Genomic DNA, 17,663 nt, shown 5'->3' with positions numbered 1-17,663 from the left:
CTGATGGTCCAGCGAGGTCTTATTTTCGGGGAAACACAGTAGCACAATTCCAGGCCTCCGCTAGATGCACATGTGAGTCCCCTGCCAGGGACCAGCAGGTCGCCCTGCAGCACTAAGCCTCAGTCTGGCTAATTCCTGTTCAGCTTTCAGGTGCCTCTACCCCCTGTCACAGCACTTACCACACTGCATGACAACGGCCTTCATACATTTCTGCATGTCTCAGAAACTGGTGAGGTCTTCTAAGTTCAGTAAAGAACACAGCCCAAAATCAGAGTTCAGTCAGTACTAGCTAAATAATTTAATGCTGAACAAAACTGGATTTTTCTGGACCAGTGTTTGTGTAGGACAATAGAAGCCAAGTCACAGAGTGCCAAAAATCCAGGCTACAAGTTTGGATCTAACCTTCCAGGCAATTGTGGGGTCAGGGATGGGGGACAACACAATTCAAAGTTCTGAAGCGGCAGAATTACATCCAAAGTAGTATTTTTAAGAGAATCCCACGAGAAGGAGAATGTTTTAATAGCCCACGATAAAGGCCTGGAATACACTGGTGGTAACAGGAAGGGAAAAAAGGGCTAACATAAAGACACTGAGGCTGAAGTGCTACCTGAAATAGTAACACAGGGCTTCCTCTCTTACATACCAAAAAAACCTAAAAAGGATGGTCATTAAAACGAATTTCCTGGGGCCAACCCGGTGGCTCAGGCGGTTGGAGCTCCGTGTTCCTAACTCCGAAGGCTGCCGGTTCGATTCCCACATGGGCCACTGGGCTCTCAACCACAAGGTTGCCAGTTCAACTCCTCAAATCCCGCAAGGGATGGTGGGCTCGGCCCCCTGCAACTAAGATTGAACATGGCACCTTGAGCTGGGCTGCCACTGAGCTCCTAGATGGCTTAGTTGGTTGGAGCGCATCCTCTCAACCACAAGGTTGCTGGTTCAACTCCCGCAAGGGATGGTGGGCTGCACCCCCTGCAACTAAGATTGAACACAGCACCTTGAGCTGCGCTGCCACTGAGCTCCTGGATGGCTCCGTTGGTTGGAGCACGTCCTCTCAACCACAAGGTTGACGGTTCGACTCCCACAAGGGATGGTGGGCTGCGTCCCCTGCAACTAGCAAAGGCAATTGGACCTGGAGCTGAGCTGCGCCCTCCACAACTAAGACTGAAAGGACAACAACTTGACTTGGAAAAAAAAAAGGCCTGGAAGTACTCACTGTTCCCCAATAAAGTGCTGTTCTCCTTCCCCAACTAAAAAAAAAAAAAAATCTTAAAAAAAATGAATTTCCTGCAACATTATTCACAATAGTTACGACATGGAAGAGTCCATCGATGGATGAATGGATAAAGATGTTATACATGTACACAATGAAATATTACTCAGCCATAAAGAAAGAAATTCTGCCATTTGCAATAACATGCATGGACCGCAAGGGCATTATACTAAGTGAAATAAGTCAGACAGAAAAAGATAATTACTGTATGATCTCACTTATATGTGGAATCTTTAAAAAAAAAATGAATTCATAGATACAGAGAACAGATTGCTGGCTGCCAGAGGTAGGGGTGGGAGGTGGGTGAAATGGGGGGGGGGGCTCAAAAGGTACAAACTTCCAGTTATAAAAGAAATAAGTTTTGGGGATGCAATGTACAACATGGCAACTATTGCATATTTGAAATATGTATTACATATTTGAAAGTTGCTAAGAGAATAAATCTTAAAAGATCTCATCATAAGAAAAACATATGTGTAACTATGTTTGGTGATGGATATTAACTAGACGTATTGTGATCACATTTCACAATATACACAAATATCAAAACACGTTGTACACCTGAAATTAATATGTCAATTATACCTCAATTTAAAAACACTGAAAAAATCACCAAAAAAATTACAAAATTCATGTTATATACTCTGACCTCTACTGAAGGGAAAAAACACAAAACTAGAGCTGTGTGGCACTAGGAAGAGAGAGAGAGAGGGAGAGAGAGAGAAAGAGAGAGAGAGGGAGAGGGAGAGAGAGAGCGAGAGGGAGAGAGAAGAAAGGCCTTCTAAGGCACACAGTCACATCACTGGATACATATAAACACCATTTGTTCCATGAGCCACACAATCAGGCAGTTCCTGCCTGTGGGATGGAGTCTGATGTGTAAAAACAGGGCAGAGTGTTCCCAACACCCTTGCAAAAAGGACTTGGTGTGTTTTCACAGAAAAATACAGTGTGCGGCACATAGGGGGTGGGGAAGGTCAATGTGAATAAGAACAGTGGCAAGTGACACAGTGAGGGCCGCTGAGGGCCCTGCTGACGCGCGGGGGCGGCAGTGAATGAACACACTCAGCGGATGAACGTGCTTCAGGAAATCCACGCTCATGGTGAAACGGCACCACCAAAAGCAGCTCTTTCACAAGCACAGGGTGGCATGCGGAGCCCACCTTGCTTCCCCACTAGTCATTCAACAGGACCGTCTCCAGGACCTGCATATGAGCCGCTGCAGTTTTGCAGTCAGACCAGACACACTGGCAGCTCATCAGACAGAAAGCTAGCAGGCAAACCGACCCATCAGTTACCGTGGCCACCTGGCTACTCCCTGTGTGTGTCTGAGAGCTCCTGCTTCTCGGGGTCCTCACGATGACCTGTGCTTTGTTTCTGACATCAAGGGAATGAACTGCTCGAGAGAAAGCCAGAGGACGAGACTTCCAGTGGCAATGAGAAGGCCCAAGGCCAGGTCAAGGAACAGATGACATTTTTGCCAGAAAAGTATCAAGAATATTCTCTCAACCCCACATTATTCAAGAGCTGTCCTATTCAGAGCAGAGATCCTGCCAGTCCTGCCCAAAGGGGTCTTGATCTCTATCAAGATACTGCTTCCTGAAGAAGCTCCCTGTGAATTAGCTGGCACCGTCAGACCTTAAACAGCCAGATAATTTATCACCACTGGTCAGTCTGTACCAAATTAGGGGAATTATTTTTCAATAAACTCCTTATTCCCCCAAAATGGGATTAGACTGTTTAGGAAGACGGAAGACAGGCCTCTTTCCACCCTTTACAATAATGGATCAGACGAAAGTTGGGTGCAGGCCTCAACATTTAATAACAAAAGGAGACAAGCATTCTCTCAAAAGAAAAAACAAAATTCCTCAGCCCCTATTTGCCTCATAATATTCCCGCTTTGCAAGTTCCATTTGCACTCGGGGTATCCTGGGAGTTATTAAAGTATATCTGCTCTGTTATTAATTCCATTAATAGTAACAGAAGTCACCTTGAATGTAGACAGTTAGCCTTCTTGACAGAGGGGCCAATGGCTTGCAATCAGTCCTTGTGGTTCCATTAAGAGGGAAGCAATTTCTTATACAATGGAGTGTTAAGCTCTTGTAATCGCTATTAAGATTTCCCTCGATTATGCTGTGTCCCAGGAGCAAAAGCTCTTGGCAGCTCAGCACCATATACAGAAACAAAAACTTGTAAACAAATGCTAAAAGTGAACACAGACAGAAAAGAGTCAGTGACATAAAATACAAAGCCAACAAAATCTTAAATGAGAATAGTCTTATAAATAAGGAGCCCCATCTTTCCTAAGTGGGAGCACTGTCCCATGGGGACGATGGAGGAAAAGGTGAAATAGTACATCATCTCATGGGTTAATTAAGCATGCTCTAGTATAAATTCATGAATATGGAAGCTGGGATGCTCTGCTGGCCTACAGCAGAACCCTGTCTTACTCAATTATTAATGGAGGGTCTCCCACCAAGTGGAAGATGGGCTACGACAAAACTGAATCGTGTTTCAAACCCATGTCTTGATGTTCAGAGAATATTAAAGGGCTAAGCACTTTGTCTACATGAGCAGAAACAGTCATGGAAATGAGAAAAGAAACCTGGGGACTGTTTCTTCTGTAATGAGCTGAGAAGCAGAATTTGATTATACCTGCAATGACAGACCTGAGACATTCTGTCCTGGATCCATGTGAGAAATGTGAGATGTTGTCAGGGAGCTGAGAGGAGGGGCATGTACTCAAGCAGAGGCTGAACTCCAATTAGCTTTGCAGTTTCAGAAATCTAAACCTGGCCACCCATCAGGCTGGGAAATCAAGGACACAATTAATCCTAAATGGTCCTATCCTCCTTCCAGAACATTTTAGTGTGCTTCGATGGAAGAGGACAGGTTACCAATTCTGCCCGAATTAAATTCAGATTTTCATATGGAAAACATAACAAATGTGGCAATATACAAAAAAGCACTTTACTGCTTTCCTACCCTGATATATGAGGAAAATGTCTTCCTTTACCATCACTTTCTGAAATAAATTAAAAAGTAAGTTTTTTGAGGTAAAGACCTCATCTTTCCTTAAACTTAATTTGAGGAAGCAGCACCCATTTAATGTACCTAGGACAACCCAACATATAATAAGCGGGAAACAAAGAACTGATATTTGGATTAACTATCATTATTCTCATGTCTGTAGAGCAGATGTGTGCAGAACTCGAGCTCTAAAATGCAGAGATGCCACAGATGGAGCAGATCCTAACATATACAAATGTAAACATATAACAGTGGGGACCAGGCAATACACAGCCACACAAGAAAATCCAAAATAACCAATTTAAATTGTGAGGTAGTAAATTATCTAATAAAATGGAAAGGTGCTCCCAGTATACTGATAAACAAACAGGTTATCAAAAAGGCATCTAGAACATAGTTCTGTTTTTGTAAATACGTGTGCGTGTGCATGTGTGTGGACACACCTAAGATACATATTCATTTGGGGGGAAAAAGAAAGCAACCCATGACAAGAAGGTTATAAAAAAATCTCAACAGTGGTTGACTTCAGGTAGTAGGATAATGAGTGATTTTTATTTTCTTCTTTTGCTTATCTGTATTTTGTAAATTTTCTAGAATGAATATGTGTTACTTTGGTATGAGAAAAATTAATTTTACATTTTAAAACAAATGGAAACATAAATTCAGAATCCTGAAGCAGCCTAAACGTGGCCTGTTTCTCCTTCCTGGCCCTCCCTAAAACGCCTCCTCTGGAACTCCCTGCAGAAATCTTCAGTGATCCAAAGACATGAATCACATCTCTGCTTCTATTCTACAATGGAGGTCACTGCACAGGAGCGAGGAATTCAAAGACAGGAAAGCCCCCATCAGAACACCTTCTCTCTACCTGGGCATAGCGTAAGAGCTTTTCGGTGGCCTCCGGGTCTTTGTTCCAGATGAGATCTTCACAGAGCTGGAGAAGTTCCTTATGGATATCGTCATACACAGGGAGGCTTCCAGCATTCACTATCCCCATGTCCATACCAAACTGAGGGCAATACAAAGAACAATGAGCATTTTCAGTGACTGTCTAAATCAGGGATCAGCAAACTTTTTCTGTAAAGGGCCAAAGAGAAAATATTTAAGCTACTGTCTCTGTCGCAACTACTCAGCTGAGCAGCAGCAGCATAAACGCACACAGACCACAGATGAGTGGCTGTGGCTTCTCTCCAGTAAGACGATCATTCACAAAAACTGGCAGCAGGCGAGAGTGGAACTGCAGGTTTGCAAACCCCTACCCCAGGTAAAAGCTGGTTTCAAAGGGAACAGGTGTTCTACCATACCTTGATTGCATGGTAAAGGAAAACCCCATGCATTGCTTCTCGAATGGCTTCCATTCCTCGGAAGGAGAAGGACAAGTTGGAAAGACCACCACTTACTCTGGCTCCAGGTAACATCCTCTGCCAAAAATTTAAAAAGTGAAAAGATACCCCTAGTTTTCCAAAAGCAGCAATCACATACCTTAAACTTTACATATAAGAGTGGGAAGTAAAAAACAGATCAAGTTCAAGGTTCCCACCACACCTGTGAGACTATCAAGCATTAGCATGTATACGGAACAACAGGAACTCTTACCACGTTTCCCTGAAAATAAGACCTAGCTGGCCCATCAGCTCTAATGCGTCTTTTGGAGCAAAATTAATATAAGAACCAGTCTTATTTTAATATAAGACCAGGTATAATATAATATAATATAAAATACCAGGTCTTATATAAGACCGGGTATAATTAATATAATATAATACCAGGTCTTATATTAATTTTTGCTCCAAAAGACGCATGAGAGCTGATGGTCCGGGTAGGTCTTACTTTCGGGCAAACACGGTACATACTGTTGGCTAAAGTACAAACCAGCTCAAGCACTTAGGGAGACAGCTCCCATGACTTATGACTACGACCCAACAATTCCACTTCCGGGATATGCTACAGAGACACTCATGCACGTGGGCCCAAAACACACCTACAACAGTGTTCACAGCAGCCCTGCTCACAAGGTCCCAAACTGGAGCAAACCAAATGCCTATCAAAAGCAGAACAGTTAACCGTGGAGTAATCACCCAATGGAATGGTATACAGCAATAAAAACGAACAGAAGATAGTTACAACACCGATGAATCTTTAAAGTGAGGCTAGGTAAGGAAGAAAGGCCTAAGAATTTTAGATTCGATGACACTCAGAAACAGGCAGACTACAATGTTTACACGGTCGATTCCTGTGATTTGTGGTAAGTTATGTTCTATAGAGTCACCACAAACACCGAACCAGGAAACACTGAAAACCACTGTTCCTCAGGAAATACAGGATTAGGTTCCTGTGAGCCTCTGGTCACAAAATTTTCATCGATTGATCAATATATAACCTTGTTTTATATGTGTTTCCATTTAAAGACATCTGCTTAATACATATTGTTGATTCACCAGACTGAGCGCACAGCCAACAGCCATTACAACTCGTGTCGGCACAAAGTTTGTGTGACACGTGTTTTCTCCTAAGGCACATCACAGCCTTCTTGCTCTTGGAGCAGCAGACAGCACCTCAGCAGTCTGCTCAGGGGTCACTTAAACAGAGAAAGCCATCACCGAGAAAAAGCTCAAAAACTGAGAAGTAGGGCACTAAACGGACCATGAAAAGGACACTTGTTTACAGAATGAGAGCTGAAACAAGCAGCAGAGTGTCACGCCCTTTTTGACTTCATCTGAGAACGTGTGGATCGGGCCACTCAAGTTTTTCACCACTCTGCACGTGGGTATGTCCGGGAATGACTGCAAAAGCACCATGAGTGTTGATTTGGGGTCACAGATAGATTTTAGCGAGTAGATGGAATTCGCAAATTCAGAACCCATGGATAATTCAGATAGTCTGTACATATATAAGTGATCAATTTATAAAGAAAAGCAACAAAACTCAGGAGGAAGGTGTAATCAGAAAGGGAAAGACGAAGCACTAGCCATGTTCTATTCAGGACCTAAGTGAGAGCTATTGTATGCTTCATAATTAATTATTATACTCTGTATTTTTTATATATTCACCAATGTGTATTATACTTCAGTTTAAAATAACATACGAAAGAAAAATAATAAAAGGCCCTAAATTTCAGAAAACCAATTTACTACCTCAGAACATGAATGTCAACATTCACATATATTAGTTCAAACTAGTTACGGGAGCCTTGTGGTAAAGTGGAACGCTGTCTTGGGAAGAGGAGAGCAAATGCCCACACTTACCTTAATGACTTCTGTTGCATGGATGAAATTAACAGCATACAAGTTGTGTTCCTCCATCCCAGTACCAATGGTGAGGATGTTAGGGTCAAAGATGATGTCATTTGGATTGAAGCCCAGTTTGTTCACAAGCAGATGGTAGGCCCGGGTGCACACTCTGACTTTGGTGTCTACTTCTGTCGCCTGGAGAAAGCAGCAATAGATTGCAATTTGAAATAGAAAAATACAATGTTATCTGTGAAGACAGAAGCACATCTCCCTTGTCCAAAGCACTTAAGTACCAATGCGGGGATTTCATAAAAATCCAAATGCCTAGCAGCCGCTAAACATTTTTTCAAATTATCTCAGAGGAGGAATTGGTTTCAAATCCCTTTGTGTTTTCACCAGCACAACAGCTACTCGGCTTCTGTAAAAATGAAATCTTATATGCACATATATTTATTAATATACCACGTATATTAATAAATAGGCCTCTGAAAAATACACGCGTGATGAGGACTCAGACTACAAAGGGACAAATTAAAAGCAAATGTCGGGCGGCTGGTTGGCTCAGTGGTTAGAGCGCAGTGCTCATAACACCAATGTCGCCAGTTCGAGTCTCACACGGGTCAGTGAGAAACAAAGGCTTGAGCTTGGAGCTGAGCCACCAGTGGTGCGGCCGGATGGCTCAGCTGGTTAGAGCGCGAGCTCTCAACAACAAGGTTGCTGTTTCCATCCCCACATGGGATGGTGCGCTGCACCCCCTGCAACTACGATTGAAAACAGAGACTGGCCTTGGAGCTGAGCTGTGCCCTCCACAACTAGATTGGAGGACAACGACTTAACATGAAGCTGATGGGCCCTGGAAAAACACACTGTTCCCCAATATTCCCCAATAAAAAATTTAAAAAAAAGGCAATGTCCCTCCTCTCTTAACCTGCCACCCAGGCAACAGTGCCAGAGCTCTCTTGGGTCTTCCTGCAGGAACTTCCACGCAGATTCAAGGATATGCGTATACTGCCCACCTCCCTCCGCACTCACCTTAACAGCAGCTGGTTAATGTGTGCCTTAAACCGTCACTATAAATTACACTAGTACTGCTCTTCAAAACAGTGACACAAGAGGAGAGCACTGACTCCAGCGATGCTCAAAGCCCAGCCGCCTCCCCCATCCTCAGAATCAGAGCCTGTATCTCCCATTTCACTTCCTATCATTTGTCCCCTCAGACAGACAGCAAGGTACGTACACCGAGCGCATACTGTGCTGTGACTCGTGAGACACTGAACTCCCAGAGTTGGAGTCTTGGGACCAAGAGCAGCTTACGTTCCTCGTATGCCTGTCATAAACTCCCACCTCTGAGGGCAATCTGGAGAAGTCTGCTTCTAACACCAAAGAATTTAAAATATAATCCAGCTGGTGAGGAAAAGGCCCAAGAATAGTAACACTCAGTCATTTAATCTCAGCCAGGGAGTAATGACCTCTCTGCAACCACTACAAAGGAGGCCCCTAAAATGCAGAAATATTTGTCAGAGAGAGTCAGAGGAGGAAATCTGAGAATCAGCTCCTAGGCTTGGGTCAACTACCTTGAGCAAGGTGAAAATAAAGGGAAAACTAAGAACCACTGTCTTCAGTTTCCTAGAACTATTCATAACTGTGGTGCTTACCCTACCGGAAAACACATGTTCAACTGAAAAACAGTATCACTTTATCTACAATGAATGAAAAGGCTGGTTATGTGACAAAAATCTAAAAAACCACTACTGAAAGAAAAATACATTTGAAAGGAAAAATAAACCAGTCACAACAATAAAACAACACAAAGTACCTAGGAATGATCTCGAGGGTTCCTATTTAAGGAAAATGATAAAACTTAATTGATAGTAACTGGAAAGACGTACCATGTTCCTGAGTGACAAATCTGAATAATGCCAAGGTACCAATTCTTCATTATTTTCTAGGTTATGATTAATTAAATTTTAATCAATATCCCAATGGGGCTTTATTTCTCCATAAATTGGAAAATTATTTTCAAATAATTTTAACATAGGAAAATGTGTTGAATATAATGAATGCATAGGAATGTACCGGTTATTCATTCATATAGTTTACATATGTACAAACAAAAAATCATAGTCTATTCTGCCATTATGTGATAATTGTATTCCTGGGAAACCTTATCAAAAATTGTCATATGAGAATCATCATTTCAATTAGTGAAAGACACTTGAAAGGTGTTCTGTATTTTGTTATTTAGAGTTAAAAATAACAGTTGATCAAAACTACTAACATCAACAAAAAACATAGAAATGATTCCTAGTTGAAGTCTCAAGACCAGCCCCTCTGTCAGATCTGGCCTTGACCATGCAGTTTTGGCTGTAACACGGATCAGACATAAACCAAGGACAGCAGCCAGATACTGAAAGGTGTGAGTTCGATCGCAACAGTGGTTTTCTTTTCAGAGAGTTGCTTTCTTCTTATCACCAGTGCTATCATCCAAGCAAAGCAAATCTCAGTTCTTAACTGGTTTTTACCCCCAATAGCATCAAGAGAATTCAATCAACAGAAGACATGCCTTTATACCAAAATATCTCTACAGCTGGATTTCTGAACCGTGCAAGCACGTGCATTTTTTGCTTTGCACTTTATAATTTTTAATACCACAATTCTATAATGAGTATATATGTCTATAATCATACAGAAAAATTATTTTTAATGAGAAAAAGCAGTTTTTAAAAAGGTATCTTTAATTCCACTACCTTACTCTAACAATTATTTTTCTTTACTGTATTTTCCTCCACTTTTTATCAAATGTAGTTTTTACATAGTCATATACAGTGTCTACATAATTTTTAGTTTTATATTTTTAATTTATATTTCTAAGCACTGTCATGCTGCTCCATAATCTTCATAATTAATATTTAAATAATCTGGATAATGCTCCAACAGAGTGATGTAACAAGTAACCAATTTCTCTTCAGTTGGGCATTAAGGTTGTTATATCTTCAGTAAAGCTGGTGAAAAATCTTTGCATACATAGTATTCTTATGCTGCCGAATCCTTTTATTGGGATAATTTCCCTGAAATGAGATCATTAGCTCAAAAGGTATGAACATTTTTATCTCTTGACAGATACTACGCTGTCTTTCAAAAGCACTGTCCCAGTTTATACTACACTCGACGATGACCGAGGCTTTCTGCTGACCACTGCTGTACCAGCAGACAGCGATCGTTTTTAAGTTTACTTTTACTAACTTAGGAAAGTAAACGTTATCTTACTATAGCTCTAATATGCATTTCTTTCATAACCAGCAAGTTAATTTTTTCCCCTACTTTTTCATTTGTGATCACATTCAAATCTAAATGGGGAAAGCTTATTCTCAAACAAGATTAGGCACTAACACCGTTAACAGACAAAGTGTGGGGATAATCCAGGATATGGAAACTCGCATCAGTCTTCAAACTAGGCTCTATCTCGGCCTAGACATTTGACCTCAGCTCACAGTAAAACAGGACGACAGCTACCCCAGGTGGCTACTGAAAGGACTCACTGAAATAAACTCTGCTGGTGGTTTTCAATGAGATTAGACATAAAAATCAACTCTAAAGCTTTAAAATTACAGAAGCCAGGTCTCACCCCAGACCACAGGAGTCAGAAACTCAAGGACTGGAGTCCAGGGGTGTGCTTGTTTTTTAAAAGCACAGGCAGTGCGCACCCCTCCCTGTGGGAGAGTTCTGCTTTACTCAGGTTAAGCACCGCAGATCTGCAAAGCACACAACATTCCACTCTCATTCAGAGCTGACCTTGCTTCTTACTTCACTGAGAAAACACGCAATCAGACTCGCACCAGCACCCTGCCGGTGCCTGCAATCTATGCTCTTACACATTCCTTCTTTCCTGCATGGTGAGCAAGCTGCCTTGCCTACCCTCCACTCACACACTGATTGCCAGCCCTCCCAACTCCCAAGGGCACAGACCTCACAAATGCCCCCTTCCTCTCCGGCATCAACTCCTCCCTCTCTCTACAAGGTCATTCCCATCAGCTTGCAAAATCATATTGTCTTCTCTCTCTCTCTCTCTCTCTCTCTCTCTCTCTCTCTCACACACACACACACACACACACACACACACACACACACACACCCTTTCTTAACCTCATATCCATCTCAGGTTTCCACCCTATTTCGCTGTTCCCCTTTACAGCAAAATTCCTCAAAAACGTCATTTACACCTGCTGCCTCCAATTCTCCTATTCTCTCTTAAATCTACTCCAATTAAACTTTTATCTCCTTGGAAACAGTACAGCAAGATCACACACTAGCCCATTTCTAAATCCAGTGGTACATTCTTGATCTCATCGACTTGCTCTACCCACAGCTCTGTAAAATAGCTCCTCGAGCCCTTCTTGAAGCTTGTTCTTCACTTGGAAACCAAGCGAGCCCTTCCTTCTGGTCCCCGCTCCTCCCAAGGCCTCCGATGGGGTCTCCTCTCCTCCCCAGCCACAGACACTACAGCCCCAAGATTCTTCGCCACAGCCACTCCTTTGCTGAGCTCAGTCACCCTGCTTTAAATACCATCTACATACAGATAATCCACAAGCAAGGGAATCCTATTTTCAAGCCTGACTTTTCCCATGAAACCAACTCATCTACACATATGCATACTCCACATGCCACCATAAACATAGTCTGTCCAAACCCAAACTTCTCCTTACCCATCCCAAGTCTGCTTTTCTCACTGTCTTCCATCCTTTCAACTGCCCCGGCAGAAAACCCTGCAATTGTCCCTGAGTCCTCTTTCTTTCACAATGCACAATCAAAGGTGAAGGCAAATCCCACTGACTCTACTTTAAAAATACATCTGGAAACAGATGAGCAGAGCAAATACCAGAATTGGAAAATAGGAGGGAAGAGATAAGAAAAGTAAGCAAAACATCTAATATCTGCATAATACACATGACAAAGAGATAAAACAATTCATGGAAACTTCCAACAACTGTGGCCATAAGTTTCCCCACTGAGCACACAACATAATGGATGCCTCATCTTCACCAGATTTCAGAACACTGTGGAAATAGAAGATCCAAGAAGCATCCAGAAAATGGGAAAATAAATAGGTTTCCCAAAAAGAACCAAGGATTGGAACAGCAATGGACTTCTTACCAATACCAGTGGAAGCTAGAAGACAATAGATTAATGCTTTCAAAACACAGAGAACTAATTTCAAGTATGTCTATACCCATAATTGTCAATTAAATAGACAGGTAGAATAAAGCCATTTTCAGACATGTAAGGTTTCAAAAATATTTACTGCCATGTTTTCTTTTGCAAGAAGCTACCAGAGGATGCACTCCACCAAATGAGAGATTAAACCAAGAACGAGGAAATTATGAGACAGGGTGACAGCTATGCAGTCAGCCCACTGAGCGACCTTCCCAGGTCGTGTCAGGAGACATGGAGAGATTCTTCAAGAAATTAAAATGACAGTCTACTGAATGTGTTTGGATACACTGGATATTGGACATTAACACAACTAGGGGATAGTTTGAAGATGAAATATAGAAGAAACAAAGAAAAATAAACTAAGTATTAACTTCATGGGCAACAATAGACTGCAGAAAAGGCGAACGAATCATGACAGGCTACCACATCTCCGCTTTTCCACTGCTTAATAATATGAGCACCAAAATAGCTTAGCGTATGGGGACGATGGAAGCCATAAAAGGAAAGATGTGTGGAGTGGAGGCAGAGGCTGGTGAAAAGCTATATGCTTAACCACTGTAGGAAAGCAATAAATAGTAACTAAAACTAGAACTTCAAGATAGGAGGTAAATGCTACAAGAATCACCTAATAAAGCTGCAAGTGATTGCCTCTGGGGACCCGAAGGGTTGGGGGCTTCTGCTTTTCATTAAAATGTTTACAGAACTTCGTCTCTTTAACTATCTGCATATACATCTTTGGTAAAAATAAAAACTAGTTCAAAAGATCCCACCATACTGAACTAGTAGTGGAAAATGGCTAGACACTTCCTTTCAGGACCATTTAACAACATGTGTCAAATGTTAATTGCTCCCTGTGACCTGGCAATCCTACTTCTACAGACTGACTGTGAAAATCACTGTGCGAGGAGAAAACAGCTGCTAGAATTAGGAGATTCATAGGCCATCGTTCATCTACTAAAAAATCAGAATAACTTTAATTTCATCCAATAATAAACTAAGTAAAACCTGCATACACTGGAATATAAGGCATTCATAAAAGATGGAGTTATAATCTGTGGAGTAAATTGATATTTACTAACACGGAGTTAGTAAATATCCTGTGTGGAGTGGGGCAAAAGGGTTACAGCATGGCAGATGGAATCTCGTTTATGCAAATTCTCAATTTGATAGAAACTTTCCCTACATGCCACAAGCCTTTCTCATTTTATTCAGGTTTTCAAATATTTCTTCTTCAGAGAGGTTTTACGAGAGACAACTTTTCTAAAACAGCCCACCCTTCCCTGACAGCCTTCCCTGGAATCTTTACCCAACCATTCAGCACAGACCCCGATGAGTGATGCCAGATCTCCCAGGTTCGAATCCTAGCACTTGTCACCTGTGTGACAACAGTGAGTCAGGTAATGCCTCTGTGCTTTGGTTCCTCATATGGAATACAAAAATAATAAGAACATATATATACATATACATATACATATACATATATATGTATATGTATATGTATATATATATATATATATATATATACACCAAACATTTACATTTTGGGAGGAAAAACTGATTTCATGTGTGCAGTGTGCCTGCTTAGTATAAGTAGAGGTTCAATACATGTTCACTATCAAAAATTATCTCTTTTTGCACTCTTCTGAATTTGAATTTTTCTCAAGATGAAAATGTACCTTTAATAATTATGTATGGTGCCAGGGTACTGGACTTATCAGGGTGATCACTTTGTAAGTTATATAAATGTCTAATCACCATGTTGTACACCTGAAACTAATACAATATTGTATGTCAACTGTAATCAAAAAATTTTTTAATTTTTTTTAAAATGTCTTTTGTACAAAAGTAACATTTCTGTTTAAAAATTTTTTTCTATTTAAAAATACAAAAAACAGAGAAAAGAAAAAGGACATATAATCCCACAACTCGTCAATTACATAAATAAGTCAACATGTCCACATCTGAGACCATCTCTACCTTCCAGTTAACTACCAAATTTTTTCCTCTGCTTATAGACACACATACCAGGGGTGCCAAAAAAAAAATGTACACATTTTAAGAGATGTTATCTATGTATTACTTTTCGAAGTTGAATTGAATTATGGTAGCAACATGTAGTATGACGTTCGCTCAAAGGATGGCGCTAGTCAAAGGAATGCTAGCATCAGTTATTGTATTGCAATTTTAATAGTTTTTCCCTTTCTTAAAATGTGTATACATTTTTTTGGTACCCTCTGTATATCCATATAAATTCTCTTTTTATTAAATACAACTTGTTTTGTTTCACTTCCAATACATTATAGATGTGATTCCATCACCTCATTCTTTTCAACTGCTCACTGTACTTATGTGGCCTGGAGCAAGAATAAACCATTGCCCTGTTAATGGACGTTTACAGTGGTGTCAACTGTTTGCTGCCACAATGCTACAAAGAATGTGAACACATACCCTTACATACTCAGCCTATTATAAGATTCCCAGGAGGGGCTAAACATAAGGCATGGATTTTTTCAGTTGTGTTAAATACTGAATAGATACAAAAATATTTTAAAAAGTCACATGAAGTATCAAACAACGCAATAATCACTGCACACCAGTTGAACTATCATTGTGCCTGAAGCTTCCCGTTGCCCTTCCCTGATTCCATGGTGGAGACACAAGAGTTGCCATTTATCAATCTTTTACTTATTTTTTTCTATTTGATAAAAGAAACTAGTATCGCCTTATTGTTTCGTTTTTTTTTCATTTCTTTAATCATTATGAAATGTAGTATCTTTTCATACACTTACTGGCTATTTGTATTTCTTCTATAAATTACTTAGTTATTTTCTTTCGGGTTGACTAGGGCATTTTACTTTCTGATTTATAGAAACTCTGCACGTTACTCTGCATTAACCCAATGCTATTACTTACGTTGCAAATAGTACCATGTCTTTCACCACTAAGTTTTACATTTTGATGTATCAATTTTCTTTCTGCCTTCCCAAGTTTAGATGAATTATTTTCCCATTCTTTAGAATTCTGTTTTTTAATTTAGATCTTTAATTGGTATAGACTTTACTTTAGTACACGATGGGAAATGGGGCTCTAAGTTTATTTTCTTCCAGACACATAGCCAGTTTTTCCAATAGCATTTACTGAATAATTCCTTTCTCAATTGATGTAAAGAACTTTGTATTAAATTTTCACAGATATAAGTATGTGTGTGTACATGTGTATATGTGTGTGTGTGTGTGTGAGTATGGTGCATGTAGACACACACACACACACACACACACACACAGCTGTTTGGGACTCAGTTCTCTTCCACGGTTCTGTCTAGCCTGGAGTACGACCAAGAGAACTTACTTACCTGTCCCTCTTCGTCAAAAGCCATGACGACCACAGCAACTCCGAACTTCTTGATCCTCCTGGCCTTCTCCAGGAAGTCGGCCTCTCCCTCCTTCAGGCTGATGCTGTTGACAATGCATTTCCCCTGGCAGCACTTGAGCCCGGCTTCAATCACAGCGAAATTGGAAGAGTCAATGCACAAGGGCACCTGAGCTCACCAAGGGCAGAAAAATCACAGAAAGGCAACAAGTCACCACAAAGGCCCTTCCACGGACTCCTAAACAGTCCTTATTTCTTCCTTAGGAAAACAATAAACAATAATAGTAGTGTGACATAGATGGGGCTTTCATGTACTTGTTCTTAAAGCCCAAAATACTTGGAGTAATTCCAGTCTTATGAGAGAGCCCATGCATGAAGGGCCAGAAGTTTCTAACTCAAAGATCACAGCTAAATATAAGAATGGAAGAGCTGGTCGGTTCACTGCCTTCAGTTTACACTTTCAAGTGCCTATGCTCTGTGGCCAGCACCTCACACAGGATCCCCATGTCCCTCATCTGACTCTGGGATTAAGGCTTAGCTTCGCCCTTGGGAGCAGCCCTCTGGCCAAGTTATTCAAATTAAGTTCTGCCTTTAGAAAAATTAAGTTCCTGATGGAAAAAGGAAATGGGTGTTACTATTAGAAAGTAAATGAAGATATAATATTTAACAGGTGCACATAACTAAAATAAAAGACAAACTTGGAATGCGCAGATGAGAACAGGTTCATTTTTAATATTCTACACGCATTCATGCCTGTGCCAGGAAAGGTGGTGGAAAGGGCTTCAAGAAGGAACAGGGCAGCTGATCTAAGCCCCATTATTAATGAATTCATACTTAAAAGACACTTCCTCTCTTTTTTTTTTTTATGACACTTTCTCTTAACAGAGATTTTTAGGTTGATAGTGTTTGTTTGTTTTTTCTTTTAGCATTTTAAAATTTTGTTCTACTCTCTTCTAGTCACCATGGTTTCTAATGAGAAGTCAGCTATTAATTGAATTGTTATTTCCTTGCCTGTTATTCCCATGCATTTTTCTTTTGCTGCTTTCAAGGTTTATTTGTTGTCTTTGGTTTTTAACAGTTTGATTACAAACCAGGCTTCTGTGTGTTTATTTTGTTTGATGCTTCCTGAGCATCTTGTATGAGCAAATTTATGTCTCCATCAAATCTTTAGCTATTAATTTGCCAAATGTTTTTTCTAATCCTCTATCTATCTCCTCTCCTGGTATTCCAAGTGCATATTCATTAAATTAACCACGCTGGCTGTCTTGTTAAATTGCCTCTTTCATAGCTAATTTTTTTGTCTGCCTGATCTTTCCATCAAGTAAGAACATGATGTTGAAATTCTGAAATAAAGACAAATCAAGAACATTGTTAAAATCCATCATGATGGATTAATTCTGTCCTGTAGAGCTCCTAAATGTTGTTTTACATATTTTGTGACTATTTTATTAGATAAATGCAAGTTCAAAATTTAAAGAAAAAAATAATAATTAAGTGACGATCATGTTAGGCCCCATGCTAGATTCGGGGACAATGGTAGGGGAGGCAGGTCCCTG

General features: G+C 40.5%; 1 protein-coding gene across 4 annotated transcripts in view; it reads right to left on the bottom strand.

Annotated features, from left to right (window-relative positions):
• The window catches only part of MTR (5-methyltetrahydrofolate-homocysteine methyltransferase), an 83,816-nt gene that overhangs the window by 36,642 nt on the left and 29,511 nt on the right, over window positions 1–17,663 (bottom strand). For all 4 annotated transcript variants that reach the window (XR_012490813.1, XM_074316754.1, XM_074316752.1 and 1 more), the window contains exons 15-18: window positions 16,091–16,276; window positions 7,543–7,722; window positions 5,602–5,718; window positions 5,166–5,306 (exon numbers count right to left, since the gene is read on the bottom strand). Coding sequence is in view for 3 of the 4 variants with exons in the window: in XM_074316754.1 (XP_074172855.1) it covers window positions 5,166–5,306; window positions 5,602–5,718; window positions 7,543–7,722; window positions 16,091–16,276 (624 nt within the window). In the remaining variant the exon portion in view is untranslated. The remainder of the gene's footprint in view (window positions 1–5,165; window positions 5,307–5,601; window positions 5,719–7,542; window positions 7,723–16,090; window positions 16,277–17,663) is intronic.

The sequence above is a fragment of the Rhinolophus sinicus genome, linkage group LG12 (genome assembly GCF_036562045.2).
Source record: "Rhinolophus sinicus isolate RSC01 linkage group LG12, ASM3656204v1, whole genome shotgun sequence".
Lineage (NCBI taxonomy): Eukaryota > Metazoa > Chordata > Mammalia > Chiroptera > Rhinolophidae > Rhinolophus > Rhinolophus sinicus.
The sequence above is the reverse complement of the archived record's forward strand: the minus strand, read 5'-3'. Positions and strand labels throughout refer to the sequence as shown.